Consider the following 21,780-nt stretch of genomic DNA (forward strand, 5'->3'; position numbering starts at 1 on the left):
GCCCTGCAAAACCATAACATGAACTTTACAGATACTTCTGCCAAGCTCTCAAAGGCTCATGGCTCTTATGGATTGCAGCCTGGTTTGCATGGCTCTTACTCCTGGGCTCTTTTACATCCACTTGGATTGTTTCTCTAAAGAGCCACTCTACTCCCCAAGCTGAGGCCACACTCCTGGCCTTAGCTGTAAAGCAAGGTGGTCTAATGTATAGTTGAGAGTACGGCTCTGGGCCACACTATTTAGGTTCACATACCAATTTCACAACTTACTAACTGGGCAAGTCACATAAGTTATCTGTGCTTTAGTTTTGCATCAATAAGAGGCGGGTGGGGAGTTATAATACTACCAACCTCATAAGATTTCCAGAAGATCAAATGACTTTGTTAGTCAGGGTTCTCCAGAGGGACAGTGCCAATAGGATATATGTATATATGAAAGGGAGTTTCTTAGAGAGAATCAGCTCACACTATCACAAGGTGAAGTTCCACAATAGGCTGTCTGCAAGCTGGGGAAGAAAGAAGCTGGTAGTGGCTCAGTCGAAGTCTGAAAGCCTCAAAACCATGGAAACCAACAGTGCAGCCTTCAGTATGTGGCCAAAGGCCTGCGAGACCCCCGCAAGCCACTGGTACAAGTCCCAGAGTCCAAAGGCAAAAGAACTTGGAGTCTGATGTCCAAAGGCAGGAGGAGCAAAAGGGAGCATCCAGCAAGGGAAAAAGATGGAAGCCAGAAGTCCCAGCAAGCCAGCTTATCCCTCCTTCCAGCCATGCTGGCAGCTGATTGGATGGTGACCACCCACATTGAGGGTGATTCTTCCTCTCCCAGTCCACTGACTCAAATGTCAGTCTCCTCTGGCAACACCCTTACGGACACACCCAGAAACGATACTTTACCAGCCATCAGGCATCCTTCAATCCAATAGAGTTGACACCTGGTATTAACCGTTACATTGACCTAATACATGTTAAGCACTTAGAATGTTACCTGATATGCAGTAGATTCTAAGTAAATATTAGCTGTTACTATCATCACATCATTCACTTTATTTCACTCACAGCATTTACTAAAGCAGTGAAAGTGGAGGTGGGAGGATTGTTTCTCATGCAGATGTCAAGCCCTGGGGCAGTACGCACCTCTTGCCCTGTTGAGCTGCTGAGGCTTCACAGGAGGGAGGCATCTGCAGAATGAGCTTGATGTAGCCCATCCTGCCATATCTCTGAGCCGGGATGAGGCCCTTTCCAGTGGCTGAGCCACAGAATTTCTTCCTGGGGGTGGTGTCACCTGGAAATGATGGCGTTGGTCAGGTGAACTTGGACTTGTGGCTATTTCTGCAGCTTTCATGTAAAACAATAGTTTGGGAATAAATTCAGTCAACTAGGCTTTCTCAGACTATGCTGTAGATTCATTATTTTAAAAGTATCATGAAATTAAAAATACCACTTTTATATTCATTCGGCTATAATATTTTCTTTAAAATTCCATTTGTGTGTCTTCCCTGAATTAAAGCCATTTGGAAGCATTAGTTCATTGCCCTTTAAACCCGTATTTGTGAAAACCTTTGGGTCAACAACTGTTTTTTGTTTTGACTCCCTGTTCTGGTAGCCAAAATGTGATTGCAGTTCCAAGGCGAATCTCATGTATGTATTCTGATTCTGATGGTGTTCAACTCTTGAATATCCACCACCAAAATGCTGGTGGGCATGTCTCACTGTTTCAGTGTGATTTAGTCCTTCTGCCCGGCTGCAGCCAGGATAAAGAATAATAGAAAATGAAGCTCTGCATTCCGAATGAAACGTAAACAAATCCCTTTGCCTTAGATTGTTCTCTGGTTCCTAGTTACAGTTGCTCCAGCTATACAGTTGTCCCTCAGTATCTGCTGGGTATTGGTTCTAGGACCCCCTTAGGTACCACAATCCCTGGGTGCTTTTAAGTCCCTTATATAAAATGTCATAATATTTGCATGTAATCCACCCAATCGTCCTGTATACTTTAAATAATCTCCAGATTACTTTTAATACCTAACACAATGTAAATGCTAATAGTTGTTATACTGTATTTTTATTTGTATTATTTTTTATTGTTTCTTAAAAAATATTTTTGATTCTCAGTTGGTTAAATCTGTGGATGTGGAACCCATGGATGGGAAGGACCGGCTGTACTATGAGCCTTTTGGGAATCATGTTTTGTCTTTCTTTACATCTCCATGGTGCTCAGTACTTACAAAGTATCTCATAAAAACCTCTGACTGCGCTTTGGTAAATAAATGCTTATTGAATGCATGAATAAAAACCAATAATCTTTTTGTACTCCTTTTTTGGGTGGTCACAGGACAGCTTCTCTGTACTCTGCTGTTCTTTTTCCTATCCAAGCTCGTGTTCAACTTTAAACTGGCCAGAGGTTCATAACAATCGTATCTCAACTTTTGCAATTCATGGATAGTAAAGCTTAAAACAAAACAAAACAAAACCCCTGGGGACTAACATACTGTTTCCAACTTATTCCAAATAAGAAAGTTCATTAAAAATAACCAGCATTGGCCAGGCGCAGTGGCTCACGCCTGTAATCCTAGCACTTTGGGAGGCTGAGGCGGGCGCATCATGAAGTCAGGAGATTAAGCCCATCCTGGCTAAAATGGTGAAACCCCGTCTCTACTAAAAATACAAAAAGTTAGCCGGCTGTGGTGGCAGGCGCCTGTAGTCCCAGCTACTCGGGAGGCTGAAGCAGGAGAATGGCGTGAACCCGGGGGCAGTGAGCGGAGATCACGCCACTGCACTCCAGCTTGGGTGACAGAGCGAGACTCCAACTCAAAACAAAACAAAACAAAACAAAACAAAAAAAAAAACAACTAGCACTGTGCTATGCTGAATAATGGCCTTCAAAGATATGTATGTCCTAATCCTTGGAACCTGAGAATATGTTACCCTTATGTAATAAAACTGACTTTGCAGATGTGACTAGGTTCAGGATCTTGAGATGGGGAGATGATCCTTGATTATCCAGGTGGGCCCAGTGTAATCAAAAAATCTTTTTAAGAGGGAAGCAGGAGAGTGACAGTCAGACAGAGGTTGGAAGATGCTAAGCTGTTGGCTTTGAAAATGGAGGAAGGGTCCATGAGCCAAGGATGCAGGCAAACTCTGTAGGCCAGGAAGGGTAAGGAAAGGGGTTCTCCCCAGAGCCTCCTGAAGGGGCACAGTCTTGCCCATCCATTTTGAATTTCTGACCTCCAGAACTGGAAAATAATACATTGTAGTTTTTTGAGCTATCTGTCACATTTGTGGTAATTTGTTACAGTAGCAACAGAAAATGAATACAATCATCTATATGTTCCATCATTCCATTAAATGAAGAAAGTTTTTTGTTTGTTTTGAGACAGGGTCTTTCTCTGTCACCCAGGCTGGAGTGTAGTGGAATCATGGCTTGCTGCAGCCTTGACCTCCAGGGCTCAAGTGATCCTCCCATCTCAGCCTCCTGAGTAGTTGTGACTACAGATGTGTGCCACTATGCCTAGCTGATTTTAAAATATTTTTTGTAGAGACAGGGTTTCACCATGTTGCCCAGGCTGGTCTTGAACTCGTGGCTCAAGCAGTCCTTCTCCTTGGCCTCCCAACATGCTGGGATTACAGGCGTGAGCCACTGCATCTGGCCAATAAATCTTTAAGGTCAAAAAAGCAGGGAGATGAGATCTCCTAAAAGCACATTGGTAATTTTGCATGATATACAGATGTACAGAGAGGTACATGTATTTGGGGGCTATCAAGGCATAATTCTGTTGTTCTTAGCTGTTCCGAAGGCAACAGGGGAAAGTACCATTGTGGGTATGTGAAGGAAACCCAGAGCTACCAAGTGAATGTCAAGCAGTGTAAAGAGCCAGCCCAGCCTCTATCCACAGGTGCAAAGCTGCCTGCCACAGCCTTCTTTCATGTGTGAAGGCATAGCTCTCCTACTTCTGAGCACTTTCCATTGACTTCCAGAAACATGCTCGATCCAGCACTGGAGAATATGACTTGCTTTTTCAATGGGAATTGAATTAGGTAAGTTCCATAAGTTTAATTTAAGTCTCCATGAAATCTATTAAGCGTATTCAGATTCTATTCCAATACATTTTAGAGTTCATGAATAACAAGTAAATGTCTAGACTAGCTTTGTAGAAGCCCTCTACTTTCAGAGTCTTTTCAGATTCTTTCTTTAAAATATCTACATTTTTCTCTTGCATAAATCTTTTTAAACAGAGTCTAGTGACAGGGCCTGAGTGCTTTGCTATATTCATTGTGAAATATCTTCATTCTTTATTCTCAAATTGAAGGCTGTAGAGGTGTGATCAATTTAGTGAGCCTAATTTTCCCTGGCAGTTCCTTGCACTGGGTGGAGAAGGGAAGATGAAACTCATTCTTGTGGCAGGAAATAGCCACTCCTTCACCTAGCACTGCATAAGGCTGCTCCATGCTGATTTCCTCACAATGGAGATATGGACAGACAGTCCGAGAAACGTGTTATTTCTCTCATAAGCTTCAAAGTCATGGTGACAGTACTGTTCTGATGAGCTTGACCTCTGAAGTCAGGCAGACCTGGGTTCAAATCCTGACTCTGCCACTGATTAGCTGTATGATATTGGTAAGTTGATGATCTCTCTAAGCATCAGTTTCCTTATTTGGGATGGTATTAGCACGATCTACCTCACTGTGATAATTGAATGGACTGGGAGCCATGGTGGCTCAGGCCAGTTGTCCTGGCACACAAAGAGGCGAGGCTACGTGTTCGAGGCCAACCTGGACAATGTTAAAAGCCTCACATCCTTAAAAAAAGAAAATTGAATGGAAAGCACTCAGCACAGAGTACTTAATATTAATGGTACTTAATCATCATTCAATAAACATTGCTTTAATATTGTCTAGGTATCATTTATACAAATTTTGGAGATGTTGGATGACTAATATTCTCTGTATGCTAAAACTCCAAAACTTTTCCCTCCCTTCCTGCATTAATGTCTGAAGATTCATTTGATAGGAGGCAGTTGTTACTCAAAGGAGTTAGCATCTAATGGATGTTCTCTGGTAACTTGGGTCCCTCTGGAATTGCACATTAGATAGCTTGGGTGATGGGGGCATTGGCTGATAGTTTGATGTTTGCTTTAGAATGCATGTGCTATTTCTGTGGAAATCCCCTTTATATCTGTGAAATATTCACATGTCAAAAGTGATTTTCATCTTCATTCTTTCCCACTTCTCCTCCCATCCTTCTGACCCCCTTACAGGACAAGAGCTTCATTATCCCTTATTCTCAGGTTTACTTGAGAGAATTCTGTCTTTTCCAGGCTTGGTACCCAGACCATCTGGAGGCTATTGAAAGGGAAGGATCAGTCCATAGTGAGAGTCATTCATTTCTCCCTCCAGCTCATCCCTATCTGGGTATTGGCTGTCAGCACTCTACTAGGCTCACAGTTCTTGTTTTGTTCTTCAAACAGGCAGCTTGATGTCATGGGGCCCCATACACCTTTACCCTCACCTGCTGGCAGATGCTACTTGCCCATTAGTTCACCATTAGATCAGCATTGCACCATTTAATGAGACTTCTAAAAGTACCTTTTGCAGCAGAAGCCTGTCTGTTGGAAATATATCCCACATTTAGTTCTCTATCTCTCTCACTCTCATACTTTCTGTGTTCCCCGGAGCATGATAGCATGATAGCACCAGCAAGTTGATATCTCGCCATCATCTTTGATCCCCTTCATCCTTACCCTTACAGCCACTCAACCTTCAGATTCTGTTGCATCTGCCTCCACAATCCTCCTTGACTTTGCCTTCTTTCCTTCCCCACAGGCATTGTCCTAGTCCAGGCCACCTTATCTTGCCACCCACAGAGCTTCTGGATTGACCTCTCTGCCTCCAGTCTTTTCGCAAATATTGCAGAGAGAGTCATCTTTCTGAAACACACATCTGATCACCAATGATGCCTTGTTGTCCTGTGGATAAACTGCATGCTCTTCAGTGGAACTTACAGCATGGTGCACCATGGCACAGTGGGTCACAGGTTGAACCTCAAAGTCAGGCATATGGGTTCAAAGGATGGCACCATCACTTACTAGCTTTGTGATCTTAAATGAGTTGCTTTACCTTTCTGTGTCTCAAGTTATCTCAAAATAGAGATAATAATAGTACTTCATAAGATTGTTGTGAAGAGTAAATGTGATGATACATGTAGAGTTCTTTGACCAGAGCCTGATATATATATATTAAGCATTCCAAAATGTTAACTACTGCGACCGCAACTGCTGCACGGCTAAGTGCAGATGCCCTAATATCCCACTGCTGTCCTGGCTGGGGTACTGGCAAAAGGCTTAGGTCGTCTAGAAATCTAACTTTCTTCCTTCAATATCTGCAGTGAAAATGGAGCTGAAGGATATTAAAGAACTCCATCATTTCTGATCCCCAATCTGAAAAATACTAAGGAGATGACACTAGCATCTGGAGTGGGTGTGCGTGGGAGGGAAAGGAGGAGATGAAGATGTGATTTGATGTATCACTTCAGCTAGAGATGTAATGCAGTGGAGTGGTTTTTACCACAACTGAAACCAAGAGTGAAAAATGAATTTAACAGGTTCTAGATCAGTCTAAACCAGGCTGACTTTCTCTAAGTCCAGCAGGGCATAGGGGCACCAAGCCTGTAAAAACTGGCATGTCTCTGGGCTATACAGGTACTAATATTTCACACATTTGTAGTCTCCACCTTGTTGCATCAAAACCTCATCATTTGGACTCTGCAGCTGTAAACAGAAATTCTATGACTTTAAAAAATTCAATATACAAACTAAGTATAGGGAAAGTAATTACGTTTCAAAGGATAGCTTTAAAAACTTTGTAATGCTCTCCATCCCTAAATTTTCTTAGGCCTAAATAAATGGCTTTATATTCCTAAAGAGTGCCCATTATCTTAATGATTTTAAATTGAGCTTTCTAGAACTGTACCATTTTTGTATAAAAGTTAATTAGATAAGGCAGCATCTGCACTTTTTTCTTATCTATTTATATGAGTGAGACCATCCTTTGAAAAATGTGCATTCTGTAGTGGCCCACTGAAGGGAAATTAGACAAATACAGCCAAGAGAACCCTTGTCACTGACCAGCCAAGGTGATAAGAATGCCAATTAAATGCTCACCTGATTTGTTTCAAGTACGATGGGAGTGTATCTATTTCATTCAAAGATTTCTTGGATTTACCTTCCAGAAGACTCCTGTGTTTGGGATTGCCCTAGATCAGTGGTTCTTAGCCAAGGAGGATTTCGCCTCTGGAAGACATTTGGCAATATCTGAAGATGTTTTTAGTTTTTACAACTAAAGGGGTGGGTGTTACAGGCATCTACTGGGTAGAGGCCAGGGATGCTGCTGAACATCCTACAATGCATGGGACAGGCCACCACAGCAGAGGACTGTCCAGCTCCAAATGCAGTTGCAAGACCCTGGAATAGATGTTTTTGGCCTGGTGGGATAGTCTGGGTGAGGCTCCTTCTGGTGCTTATCCTGAATCTCCATACAGAATAGCTCTAGATAGGGCTTAGTCCAGAAAGGTATCCAGTGAACTCTCAGGGCCAGGGAAATAAGTTTTCTCATTATTCCCCAAAATCTCCCTCACTTGTTTACTGAGTTCTAAAATTATATCAAAATTTGAAATGAGATTTAAATTGTGACTGTATCTGAGAAGGAGGACAGGTTGATTTCAATTAAAAAAAAATACATGGGCAGTTATAATTTTCTTTTCTTTTTTCTTTTCTTTTTTGAGACAGAATCTGGCTCTGTCAACCAGGCTGGTGCCATCTCACTGCAACCTCTGCCTCCCAGTTCAAGTGATTCTCCTCCTGAGCAGCTGGGATTACAGGCATGTGCCACCATGCCTGGCTAATTTTTGTACTTATGGAAGAGATGGGATTTCATCACGTTGGCCAGGCTGGTCTCGAACTCCTGACCTCAAGTGATCCACCCGCCCTCGGCTTCCCAAAGTGCTGAGATTACTTGTATGAAACACCACGCCCAGCCTATAATTTTCTTAAGGAGCAATTTTGATGAGGTAGGGAGAACACAAAGTCCCTAGGCAGGGTTGCCAGATTTAGCAAATAAAAATACAGAACATCCAGTTAATTTGGATTTTAGATAGGCAAGAAATAGTATTTTAGTGTATGTCCCAAATATAAGACATATTTCTACTAAAAAGTTATTTGCTGTTTATTGGAGCTTCACATTTAATTGGACATCCTATATTTTATCTGGTCACTCTGTCTTTGAGTGATTAGAGAAGGTGAAGGTAATTCTTGAAGAAGAGAAAAGAAGACCAAGAGTTGGGGGCCTATAAGATGTATTGCATCTGTGATCAACTTATTTAATCTCTCTGTTCCTGAGTTTTGTCAGGTGTTAAGTGGGGGTAAAAATAATACTCACTTTATAGAGAAGTTATGAGGATTGTTAGTTAATGTATATAAAGTACTCAGAAAAATACCTGACTATGTAAATACATTGTCCATGTTAGCTATTATTATTATTATTAGGACTATAAGTATAATTCCAAGGCAACTGGGTGCATCTTGGTCTGGCCTTTTCTCTTTTGGACTACTGAAATTAACTTTACTTTTATCATTTGGAAGGGTAGCAAATGAGGAATCCCTTCCCCCCACTTTTCTAAGGGAGTTATACATGTGGCTATTATTTGGTGCTACTATTGGGTAACAGACAACCTCCAAACCAAGGCACCCATTTTGCCTTGAAAAAGATTAATTGCCAAGAAGAACCATCTGCATTTCAGAGTAGCCCCATGTTTGATTTCTGCCAGTTGCCAACCTGACAGTACTTGCATTAATCCTGTGAGATATCAAAGATGAGTTACAGTCACTATGGAGAAAGAATCTGTGTCAGTACAAGACAATTTGTCACGCTGATTCCACAGTGAAGAATGATTAGAGCAATTTTCCTGTGGATATCTGAATCTATATCTATAGCTGAATGTAGCAAAGAGTTTCTTCAATATGGGGTTTAAAAAATCCTTTTCACAGAGATGTCTGAAGTATTCTATTCTTCTTTTCAAAAACCTTTAATAACTTTTTCTTAGCTACAGAAGAATAGAGTTGTATGAGATCACCCAACATCTGAAGGGAGACCAGGGTAAGATTAACCCAGAAGAAACCTAAGATGGAAGACAAGAGAAGAGGGATAGAGTTTTATCTTGAAGCCAATGGAGAACAGCATTTCAAAATAGAAGGGTTGGTAAACAGTGCCAAATTCTTAGGGCTAGGAACCTGTTGGGAGGGAGTTTAAGAAGACCTTTGATCTAGATGATTACATAAATTGTTACTTTGACATCCTTTTATCTGCTCCTAACACATAGTAATGACAGCTAAAATATAAAAGAATAAAATTCAAAAGATACATTTAAGCTAAAAGATACAGTAACTGAAATGAGAAAACGAAAACAAAAGCAAAAATCCTCAATAGGTATAATGAGTTATAGTTTTAACACAGTTAAAAACAGCATTAGAAATTTGGAAGATAGTATAGAATAATTAACCCAGAAAACAGAACAAAAAAAGATATTCAAAAATATGAAAAAGGCGTTAAGAGACACAGCAAGTAGATTTATGATTTTCCATATTTTTAAGAGGAGTTCCAAAGAAAGAGACTGAATAAAATGCTAGATATTTTAAGAGGTATTTGACATTTTTCCTGAATTAAAGAAAGACATGAATCCTTACAGCAAGTGTGCACGTATGAACTCAAAATTACAAGTAGGACTAGTAAAGATAAATTCACATTGTTGTGGGGTTTGTGTTCTGCATGATATGTTGAGGTCATGAATTGTGTTCTGCAAAAGGTATGTTGAGGTCTTAACCCTTGGTACCTGTGAATCTATTTTTGCACAGAGGATCTTTGGAGATGTAATCAAATCATACTGGATTAGGATAAGCCCTAATTCTGTGAATGGTGACTTTGTAAGAGGAAGAAGAGGGATATTTGGATACACAGATACAAAGGAAACACAGGGAAGAGGTCCATATTAAGGCAGAGGCAGAGATTGAAGTGATGCAGCTGCAAGTCAACGAACACGAAAAATTGCCAACAACCGTAAGAAGCTAGGAAAGAGGCAAGCAAGGATTCTTTTCCACAGCCTTCAGAGAGAGCATAGCCCTGCTGACAATTTGTGCTATAAAACTCTTTGAGAACAGTTTGACAGTTTCTTAAAAGACTAAATATACACTTACCATACAACTCAGCCATTTTACTCCAAAGTATTTATGCCAGGTAAATGAAAACACATCCACACAGAGACTTGTACATGAATGTTCATAGCAGCTGTTTGTGTAATATCCAAAACCTCCCAAAATGCAAATAGCCATCAACTGGTAAAATAAAGAAGTTATGGTATATCTATACAATGAAATACTACTCAGTGATGAAAAGGGATGAACTATTGATATAGACAGTTGTAAGGATCCATCTCAAAATCGTTATGCTGAGTGAAAGAAGCTAGGTATAATGAAGAATACATACCGAGTGATTCAATGTATTTTATGTAACATTTTAAGAAATGCAAACTAATATATAGTGACAGAAAGATAAGTGGTTGTGTGAGGATGGGGTGGAGGGAGGTATGGATTATTAAAGGGCACCAGGAAATTTTAGGGGTGATAGAAATGTTCATTATTTTGATTGTAGTGATGTTTTCAAAGGCGTATGCCTGTGTCAAAATTCATCAAGTTGAAACCTTTCAACATGTACAGTTTATCGTATGTCACTTACACCTCAATAAAAAAGCAAAAAAAGTATACTCATTAAAAGATATACAAGAAATGAATCAACAAAACCATAGACTGGTGGAAAATATTTGTGATACCTATATCTGACAAAATACTTAGATCTGGACTATATAAAGAACTCTAACAACTCAAAAATAAAATGATTAATGACACAAAAACAAATGAGTTATGAAAGGCCAGTAAGCTAATGTAAGGCTGCCCAACATCATTAGATGTTAGGGAAATATAATAAAAATCACAAGGAAATACCACTTCATACTAAGTAAAATAGCTAAAATAAAAAAGATGTACAATAATAAATGTAAGCAAGGATGTGGAGCAACTGTGATTCTCATACATTGCTGCTGAGAAAGTAAAATTAGGTAATTTGAAAAACTATTTTGCAATTTCTTCTGAACTTTATTATAAAGTTAAGTATATACCTACCCCATGACTTATAGGTATTTACACAAGAGAAATGAACACATATGTCCACAAAAAGACTTGTATGAGAATATCAATAGTGGCTCTATTCATAATAACCCAAACTTGAAACAACTAAAATGTCCCTCGACTAGCAGAATAAATAAGCAAATTGTGGCATATTTAGGCATTAGAATAATACTCAGCAGTAAAAAGGGAGGAACTACTGATACATGAAACAACATGAACACACTTCTAAGACATTATTTTGAATAAAAGAAGCCAGCTGCAAAAGATTCTATTACTACATTTAAGATGGAAATAAAAACAATGGCTGCCTAGGGGATGCTGGCGGTGCTGGTGTAGGGGGTAGGATTCAGCAAAGGGGCAGGAAGAAACCTTCTGGGGGATAGAATGTCCTATATCTTGCTCTTAGAATCTATGTATTTTATTGTAGGTAAGCTGTACCTCACTGAAAAAATATTTTAAAAAGCAAGGACCAAAGAGCTCATGCAAATGTGATGAAATGTTGGTAATTGTTGAATCTGGGGAATGGGCTTATGGGGGTTTATCAAACCATTCTCTCGACATCCTAATCCCTAGAATCTGTGAATATGTTACCTTACATTGCAAAAGGGAATTTGTATTTGTGACTAAGGTTAAGGACCTTGAGATGGGGGAGATAATCCTGAATGAATCCTTAAAAATGGAGAACCTTTCTTGGCTATGGTCAGATGAGGTATGACTATGGAAGAATGGTCAGAGATGCAACATTGCTGGGTTTTGAAGATGAAGGAAGGAGCTGTGAGCAAGGAACGGGGTGGCCTCTAGAAGGTGGAAGAGGCAAGAAAAGGGATTCTTCCTTCTAAGCTCCATAAATGCACCCCAGTCAACACTATGATTTTAGTTCATTAAGACCCATGTTGAACTTACAATCTACAGCAACGTAAAACAATAAATATGTGTTGTTCAAGCCACCAAGTTTGTGACATTTTGTTACAGTAGCAAACGAAAAGCAATATATGCATATAACTGATAAAATATTGATATCAATAATATATGAATAACTCCCACAAATCAATAAGAAATGCATTAAAAGAAATGCAAAATGAAAACAGGATATAAATAGACAATTAACAAAAAATAAAATGCATATGGCCAATAAACATATTTAAAAATGCCCAACTTTACTAGTTAACATTGAAATAAAAAATTAGAAAATAGCTGAAAATACTCAATGTTGTGGATGAGTGGATGAACTAGAACTCTCATACAGTGCTAAGTAGAATAACAAATTGGTATTAATACAACCACTTTTCAGAGTAATTTGATAAGCTCTGAAAATACATATACTTATGATCTAGATATTCCACTTTTAGGTATATTCTCCAGAGGAACTTGCACATGGGCTCAAGAAGACATGCTCAAGAATGTTTATTAGGGCGTCATTTGTAACAATAAAAGATTGGAAACAATCTAGATATTCATCAACAAGAGCATATTCACCTAACCTGGGGTATTCTGGTCAAAACTGCAGTTGCTCTTTATTGCACTCAGAGTCAAAGTTAAAGTTCTTACCATAGCCTTCAAGGCTGTCTATAATCTGGCCCTCATTACAATCTTATTGATCTTCCTTTGATTTGCTTCATTCCAGCCACACTGGCCTCTCTGCTGATCCTTAAACATTGTAGACATTCCTCTGCCTCAGGGGCCTTTGCACTGGATGTTTCCTTCTGCCTGAAGCACATTTCTTCCATATTTCTCACCTTCTTTAAGTATTTGATCCAATGTCACAAACTCAATAAGGCCTGCCTTGACCACTCTATTTAAAATTGCCACCTCCTCCACAACTGATACTACCAACCCACCTTACTTGCCTTCATGACCTTTTGTATAGTATTTATCACTTTCTAACATGGCCAGGCACGGTGGCTCACGCTTGTAATCCCAGCACTTTGGGAGGCTGAAGCGGATGGCTCACCTGAGGTCAGGAGTTCAAGACCAGCCTGGGCAATATGGTGAAACCCTGTCTCTACTAAAAATACAAAAATTAACCAGGCGTGGTGGCGCACACCTGTAATCCCAGCCACTGGGGAGGCTGAGGCACAAGAATTGCTTGAACCCGGGAGGTTGAGGTTGCAGTGAGCCAAGATCGTGCCATTGCACTCCAGCCTAGGTGACAGAGCAAGACTCCGTCTAAAAAAAAAAAAATGTGTGTGGCACCCCATCTTCACACTCTGTCTCCTGCTGCCATGTGAGACATCCTTGCTTTCCTTTTGCCTTCTGCCATGACTGTAAGTTTCCTGAGGCCTCCCCAGCCATGCATAACTGTGAATCAAAAAATTATATAGTCTCAGGTAGTTCTTTATAGCAGTGTGAAAACAGACTAATACACTCATTGTTTATGATGATCTAATTCCATGAAAAACAATAAGGTCCAGAAGGGTGAGGGTCTTGATTGTGTTTCACTAATATATTCTAAGATCCCAAAGTTGTGCCTGACATATAGTAAGGAGGCAATACATATATTTTGAATAATTAATAAATGAAATATATTCAGACAGAGGAATATTATTTACAAAAAGTTTCAAAAATTTATAAATATGAATTGTATATGAATATACATGTTGGTATTAGTAATATACAGCAACTTTCATTAGACTGATAGATATTAAAAGTAGGGTGCAATTATTGCTGGAGAAAAGGGGAAAGTAAGATTATGGTGGTATATACAGGAACTTCAATTGCACCTGAAATGTTGTATTTCTTAAAAAGTAAGAGTTGAAGCCAATATAAAATTTAAGATTTAAAAATGTGTGATATGTATATGGAGTGTTATTATTCTGTATGCTTGTCTGTATGTATAAATTTTGTCATAGTAGATTTTTCAAAAATAACAGAATAGGAAATGTGAAAGTAGAGATAACTCTACTTTAAAATTGTGCTGACACAATTTTAAAGAAAGCCTGAAAAGAAGGCAAGAAAGTGGAAGATAGAGAGGATGTAGGGTTTGAAGGAAAACTTTTTTTTTTGAGACGGAGTCTCGCTTCTTTGCCCAGACTGGAGTGCAACGGCAGAATCTTGGCTCACTGCAACCTCCACCTCCCCAGTTCAAGCGATTCTCCTGCCTCAGCCTTCCCAGTAGCTGGGATTATAGGCATGTGCCACCACATCCAGCTAATTTTTGTATTTTTAGTAGAGACGGAGTTTCACCATGTTGGCCAGGCTGGTCTCGAACTCCTGACCTCAAGTGATCTGCCCGCCTCGGCCTCACAAAGTGCTGGAATTACAGGCATGAGCCACTGTGCCTGGCCAGGAAAACTTTTTTTAAGATGAGAGACTTGGACATGTCTACATATTGAAGGGAAGGAACAAATAAAGGAAGATAAAGGAATGGTGAGAAGTGATTAAGACTTTAACTTCTGAGAATGGTGGGAGATATGGCTTATCAGGGGCCACAAAATATTGCAGAGCCACACTGATGGACTGGCTCTTATTCATTCATTTATTCATTCATTCACTCATTCAACCAATATTATAGGCCCACTGTTGAGAAAATTTCAGCATCTCTCTAGAGGATTCCCACTAGAAGGAGTATCCTTTAGGGAGAACCAATATTCATTCAACATTCAGGGGGGTGGAGAATGTGTTTCTGGAAGAGTTTGAGAGTAGAAACATCAAGAGCTAGGAAAAACAAGTTGGAAGAGAAAATAGCAGAGAGAACACAAAAACTTAAAGAGAAATTATGAGTCTCATGAAGACAGGAACAGAATCCAACCCTGACATAATGAAGTAGGAGATTTGCCCATTGATAGAATGAATTGGCTTTGTGGCCCGTGCCATGACTTGGTGGGGCTGGAGACAATGAGTTTGAGTTGTAATCTGGTACTCTCTGTTGCCCAGGGTGCTCTACTGCTCTTGAGGCCATTCCTAAGTGTAGTGTTAACTCTTGTCACCTCTTTTACAGGTCTCACCCACCAAATCATAATGAATATCTATATATTTGGAGATAGAGATGAAAACCACGTGGCTGTATCCAGTTGGAATGAAAAATATGAACTGTAAGTATTTTTTTATTGTGGAAAAAGCCCATGTCGTAACTTTCTAGTGTTAAGTGTACAGTTCAGTAGTGTTAAGTATATTCACATTGTTGTGAATCAGATCTCCAGGATTTTTTCTTCTTGCAGAACTAAAACCATACCCATTAAAAAGCAATTCTCATTTGTCTCCTATCCCCATTCCCTAGTAACTTTCATTCTATGTTTTATAGCTATGAATTTGACTACTTTAGATACCTAACGTAAGTAGAATCACACAGTATTTGTCATTTTGTAACTGACTTATTTCACTTAGCATAACGTTCTCAAGATTCATCCATGTTGTAGCATGTGAGAGGGTTTCCTTCCTTTTTAAGGCTGAATAATATTTCATTATGTGGATATACACATTTTGTTAATCCATTCATCTGTCCATGGACACTTGGGTTGCTTCCACCTCTTAACTATTGTGGATAATGCTGCTATAAACATGGGTGTGCAAATATCTCTTTGAGACCCTCCTTTCCATTATTTAGGATGCATACCCAGAAGTGGGCTTACTGGATCATATAATAGTTCTATTTTTAATTTTTGGAGTAATTGCCATACTGTTTTCCATTGCAGCTGCACCATTTGCAATTCTACCAACAGTATGCAAGAGTTCCAATTTTTTTTTACATTCTTGTCAGCACTTGTTACTTTCTGAGTTGTTGATAGTATCCATCCTAATAGGTGTGAAATTATATTTCATTGTGGTTTTGAAGTGCATTTCTTTAATGATTAGTGATGTCGAACATCTTTTCATATGCTTCTTGGCCACTTGTCTATCTTCTTTGCAGAAATGTCTATTCAAGTCCTGTACCCATTTAAAAATCGAGTTGTTTGATTTGTTGTTGTTAAGTTGTAGGAGTTCTTTGTATATTTTGGACACCAACCCCTTATCAGACATATAATTTGTAAATATTTTTCCCATTCCATAGGTTGTCTTTTCGCTCTGCTGATTGTGTCTATTGATGAACAATAGTTTTTGAGTTTGAAATAGTCTCATTTACCTATTTTGCATCTGTTGCCTATTTTGTGTCATTTCTAAGAAATCATTGCCAAATTCAATATCATAAAGCTTTCCCCCTTTTTCTTCTAACAGTTTTGTAAGTTTGGGTTCTTACCTTTGGGTCATTAGCCCAGGTTAATTTTTGAACATGGTGTAAGATAAGCGTTCAATTTCATTCTTTTGCATGAGGATATCTAGTTTTCCCAATACCATTTGTTGAAGGACTGTCAATTTTTGATATTTTCAAAGAACTAACTCTTAGTTTTATGTAGTTTTCTATTGTGTTCCTATTATCTATTTCATTTGTCTCTGCTCTAATCTTTATTTTCTCCCTTCTGCTAGCATTAGGTTTAGTTTGTTTTTCTTTTTTGGGTTCCTTGACGTGTAAAGTTTGGTTTTTAATTTGAGATCTTTCTTCTTTTTTTAATTGTATGTTTATAGCTATAAACTCTCCTCTTAGCACTGCTTTTCCTACATCTCATAAGCTTTATTTTTATTTGTCTCAAGATATTTTCTAATTTCTCTTATGACTTCTTCTTTGACCTGTTGGTTATTTAAGATGGTGTTTTTAAATTTCCACTTATTTGTGTATTTCCAGTTTTCCTTCTGCTATTGATTTCTAGTTTATTTTTACCAGTTTTAGAAAAAGATAGTTTCTATAATATTGATCTTTTAAAATTTGTTGAGCTTTGTTTTGTGGCTGTATTTTGTTTTAAGGAAGGACAGCTTAATTGCTTTTAGGTCTTGCATATGAAAATTCAAATTATAGTTAGGTGTGAATTCATGGACACAGTCGTTGTTATATCTCTAAATGGGGAATCTGGGAAGTATTACATAATCATGAATCACAAACATAAATCCTAAGTTAAGTCATCTATTTTACAACCTTTCACTCAACAAAAATTACGTATGGAACCTACAATCATAGTCTCATAAAGTTATGTACTGGTCAAATTGGCCTTAGTGGTCACTTAATGTGTTCCCTTATGTTGCAGAAGAAGAAAGAAGGAGTTCTGCTTCTTCCGAAGGAGTGACTCCCAAAGGAGCAAGAATTGACCATAGGTTATGGCTTGTGTTACAACACACTGATGTTGTCTTTGAGGCCATCCACTGATGTCCTCACCCATGGCATAAGCAAGTTTTTCTGAAGGTATTATTGGATGTTTACAATGTTTGCATAGTCTAAAATGCAGAACTATTTTTTAACTAGATTTATTCTTTAGAGAAGTTTTAGGTTCACAGCAAAATTGATCAGAAAGTATAGAGAATTCCCATACCTTCTGCCCCTACACAAGCACAGCCTCCCAAACTAGCAACATCCTGTACCAGAATGGTGCATTTGTTACAACCAACTAACCTAAACTGAGAAATCATTATCACCCAAAGTCCATAGTTTAAATTAGGGTTCACTCTTGGTGTTGGTATATTCTGCTTTAAAAAATATGATATTAATACTTACATAAAATTTGCCATGTAGCCATTTATAGCATACAGTTCAGTAGTGTTAAGTATATTCACATTGTTGTGAAATAGATCTCCAGAACTTTTCTATCTTGCGGAATTGAAACTCTATACCCTTTAAATAACAACTCCAGTTTTCCTCTTCTCCTCAGCCCCTTGGTAACCACCATTCTACTTTCTGTTTCTATGAATTTGACTACTCTAGGTACCTCATATGAGTGGAATCATATAGTATATGTCTTTTTGTGACTAGATGATTTCATTTAGCATGTCTTCAAGGTTCATCCATGTTGTAGCATGTGACAGGATTTCCTCCCTTTTTAAGGCTGAATCATATTCCATTGTATGTATATAGAACATTTTGTTTATCCATTCATCCTTTGATGAGCACTTGGGTTGCTTCTACCTTTTGGCTATTGTGGGAATAATGCTGCTATGAACATGTCGAGACCCTGCTTTCAATGCTTTTGGATATATACCCAGAAATGGGATTGCTGGATCATATAATAGTTCTATTTTTAATTTTTGAGGAATTACCACACTATTTTCCATAGCAATTGCACCATTTTACAGTCCTACCAACACTGGTTCCAGTTCCTCCACATCCTTACCAACACTTATTATTCTTTTTTCTTTCTTTTTAAATAACAGACATTCTAACAGGTATGAGGTGTAGAATTTAGAATTTGTTAATCTCTCTCACGGACTTCTTTCTCATGACTGAACTTCCACAGAATTTGGTTTTTCATTGTGTTAGGGTTAACAGCCAACTTCCTATTTAGGACTGGGACAAAAATTCTACAGACAAAATATGGGGGAAATGAAATATTTCCTAAGGAAGAGAAATAGACTTGTGAGATATTATATATCAATGAATTATTCCTAAAAAGCTTTAAAGTTGGGCGATTATCCTGGATTATCTAGGTGGGCCAGGTATAATCATATGAGCCCTTGAAATCATAAGAGGAAGGTACAGGGGAAGTCAGAGGGCTGTGAAGTATGAGAAGTGCTAAATCCACCATTACTGGCTTCAAGACAGAGGGGAAACATGGGAACCATCAGAAGGAAATGAATTCTGTCGACAACATGAATGGACCAGAGAGTGTATTCTCCCTTAGAACCTCCCGTGAAGAGCTCTGACACCCTGAGTTTGGACTTGTGAGATCCTAAGCAGAATCCCAGCCAAGTCTGCTGGACATCTGACCTATAAAACTGTGAAATAATAAATGAGTGTTGTTTTAAGCTGCCAGGTTTGTGGTAACTTATTGTGGCAGCAATAGAAAACCAAAGCACTAGATATTCATTATATGTGTTGAAAACACTAGAATGTTTTCTCCAAATGAAATATTTGGACCACTGCAGAGGTTCTTTGGTCACATCTAGGGAGTGTGTGTGAGACTCCACTGAACATCTCTTCCAGACATCCCCTGAAAGCATTTGAATGGATTCAGATATAGACATCCTAGAGTAAACCTGATCTCAATACTTAACTGCAGTGCACTGTGGCTTCTGTTACTTCTTCATCGTTCCGACTGTACTGTATAGTCCATAAGGACAGGAGCCATTTCTTCTTAATTTTCATTCCCCAAGAGCAAAACACAGTGTTGACACAAGGTAGGCACTCAATAAACATTTTTATGAATGAATGTTAAGAGAGTTTGACAACCGATGTCTCCAGAGGACAATGTTGGTTATGGGTAGAGGCAGAGCAAAGAACTAGAAGCACAGCAGTGAACAAGATAGGGAAGGAAAGAATTTCATGGACAAAGGAATGTAGAGTTTAATACATGCATAATTATTGTTTGTTTAAAAAAGTTCCGTGATATATTTCTCCTACTGGCACCACGAGCAGAATCAATTTCAGGAAGTAGGCTGACCATTGCATAAGTGGCTTGTGAAACATCACATCGTAGCTCACATTCCCAACAACTTGAATAAATATGTGTGTGTGTGTGTGTAGTTTACCCCCCAAGGACAATTCTTCTGGCTTCCCTGCAGCTGAAGTCAGATTTGTGTTTAGTAATCTCGTGGTGACTATGTTTTCCCTGCGGGAATAGAATACACCAGGGTTGATGCCCCCATGTGGAGAGGAGCTGAGACTCCGTGCAGCTTGGTGAGGTGTGGGTACCCAGACAGTCCAGGGAACTTGGTTCAAGCTCCAAGAACCTGGATATGGCCTGTGAGGCTGCAGCAGGAGAACACATACTACTGGTTGTACCCCCAAAGCAAGCCAGAGGCAGGGGCTGTGAAGATGGCAAGCCACAAATGTCTGTGAGGAAGGCAGGCTGTAGGAGCATGCAGCAACTGGGAGGAACCCTAAGCACACACACCCCCAACTCATTTTTATGAAGACTGACTCTGTCTTGAAAACTAATTAAATAAATGCCAGCCCATTCTCTCTTCCCAGTGCATTTCTTACTATTTTAGTCACTGTAATTGAGAGTAGAAATAATCTCCACTGTGCCTGAAAAACAGCTCTTGGATACTCTATTTTATATGGTGTAGAAAAACATGAGGTGAATGTGACAACTGGCCTTCAAGGAATGGCAACTGGCTGTATATCCAGTTTCACTGGTTTTGCTCTGCAGTTTGTGATTTGTGCAGTTAGTGAAGTAGATCACCACATGCTTTCAGGGTTTTTGTTGCCCCTGGTACTGGAGCAGAGAACTATTATCAGGAGTGCATTTTATGACTTCAATCTAGGTTGTGAATTTGGGTCAGCCATTTTACCATTTAAAATCTCCACTTCTTGTTCTTAAACAAAACAAAACAAAACAAAACAAAAAAACAGAATAAGTCAAAGAGGAGATGAGAGGTAGAGGAACTTGAAAGTGCTTGCTTTTAAAGCTAGCTTCTGGACTTATTTGATCACTTGATGGTTTTGTCTACTTTCCATGAAGTCTAAATTTTATGGTGGGTTTGGAAGAAACATATCTTCTATATATGGGCAGATCCAGGTTTCGTGGAGCTTGAGTCTTAAGCAACGTTGGAAACCCTCTTTAAGAAAAAGAATACAGGCCAGGCATGGTGGCTCATGCCTGTAATCCCAGAACTTTAGGAAGCCAAGGAGGGAGGATCCCTTGAGGCCAAGAGTTTGAGACCAGCCTGGGAAACATAGAAAGACCTTATCTCTGCAAAAACAAAAGGTAAAAAAATTTAACCAGGTATGGTAGAGCACACCTGTAGTCCCAGCTACTTGGGAAGCTGAGGCGGAAGGATGGCTTGAGCCCAGGAGTTAAAGGCTGCAGTGAGCTGTGATCAGGCCACTACACTCCAACCTGGGTGAGAGAGAGAGATCCTGTCTCAATAATAATAATAATAATAATAATAATAATAAGAAGAAGAAGAAGAAGAAGAAGAAGAAGAAAAAGAAAGAAATAATTTAAAAAAACACACAAAGGTACCTACATTGGCAAATTTAACAAAAATATATGACCCTGTGAACACATCATCACCTCCAGGGCCCGGGAATAGTTTGTGCAGATGAGTGGCCCTGAAACTCATGCTTTATAACTTCCTGGTAAATCCACCTCTGCATCTACACGTGAGAATCATGTTGCTTCCCTGAGAAGAACGGAGTGTGGCAAGAGCAAAATACTGTATTAATCCAATCAGATCTAAAATGAATCCTGCCCTTTTACAGATGAAGAAAGGAGGAAACTGGGGTTCAGAGAGGACAAGTAACACCCGACATCACATATACAATCAGTATTAGAATCTGCTTCCTTTAACTTCCATTTTCAGACTGGTTATTTCTGTGCTATTTCCCAGGAAAGCTTGTACAACCAGAGAAAACAATAGGAGTAAATACGTTACAGTCTATTTTTCCTTATAGAGGTACTGTATACACATAGCCAACAAGGAGGATATAGCCAACCCAATAGAATCTGAGACAGGATGAATAAGAGATTTTGCATCATCTGATCCCTTCCCTCTTTCCTGTTTTCAGAGGCTTACAAGGTGTGACTGCATGCTTTTTTTTTGTCAAGTTCAAAAGTACATTCATATCCAAATGAATGTTATCTTCTTGTTCCTTTCAA

At 39.0% G+C, this 21,780-nt stretch overlaps 1 protein-coding gene and 1 long non-coding RNA gene across 4 annotated transcripts in view; both read left to right on the top strand.

Annotated features, from left to right (window-relative positions):
- TNFSF11 (TNF superfamily member 11) overlaps positions 1 to 21,780 on the top strand; it is a 191,127-nt gene that overhangs the window by 12,335 nt on the left and 157,012 nt on the right. For 2 of the 3 annotated variants that reach the window (XM_055244127.2, XM_063619134.1), the window contains one exon: positions 15,159 to 15,252. In XM_055244127.2, coding sequence (XP_055100102.1) covers positions 15,207 to 15,252 — 46 coding nt within the window. In that variant the 5' untranslated portion in view covers positions 15,159 to 15,206. Of the gene's footprint in view, positions 1 to 3,843; positions 4,029 to 15,158; positions 15,253 to 21,780 lie in introns of those variants that run through there. The other variant, XM_055244123.2, reaches the window with a different exon arrangement.
- Positions 17,279 to 18,982, top strand: LOC134732656 (uncharacterized). Its single transcript, XR_010116039.1, has 2 exons — positions 17,279 to 17,429; positions 18,776 to 18,982. It is a non-coding gene; the product is annotated as an uncharacterized lncRNA (long non-coding RNA).

This window comes from Symphalangus syndactylus, chromosome 15 (assembly GCF_028878055.3).
Source record: "Symphalangus syndactylus isolate Jambi chromosome 15, NHGRI_mSymSyn1-v2.1_pri, whole genome shotgun sequence".
Lineage (NCBI taxonomy): Eukaryota > Metazoa > Chordata > Mammalia > Primates > Hylobatidae > Symphalangus > Symphalangus syndactylus.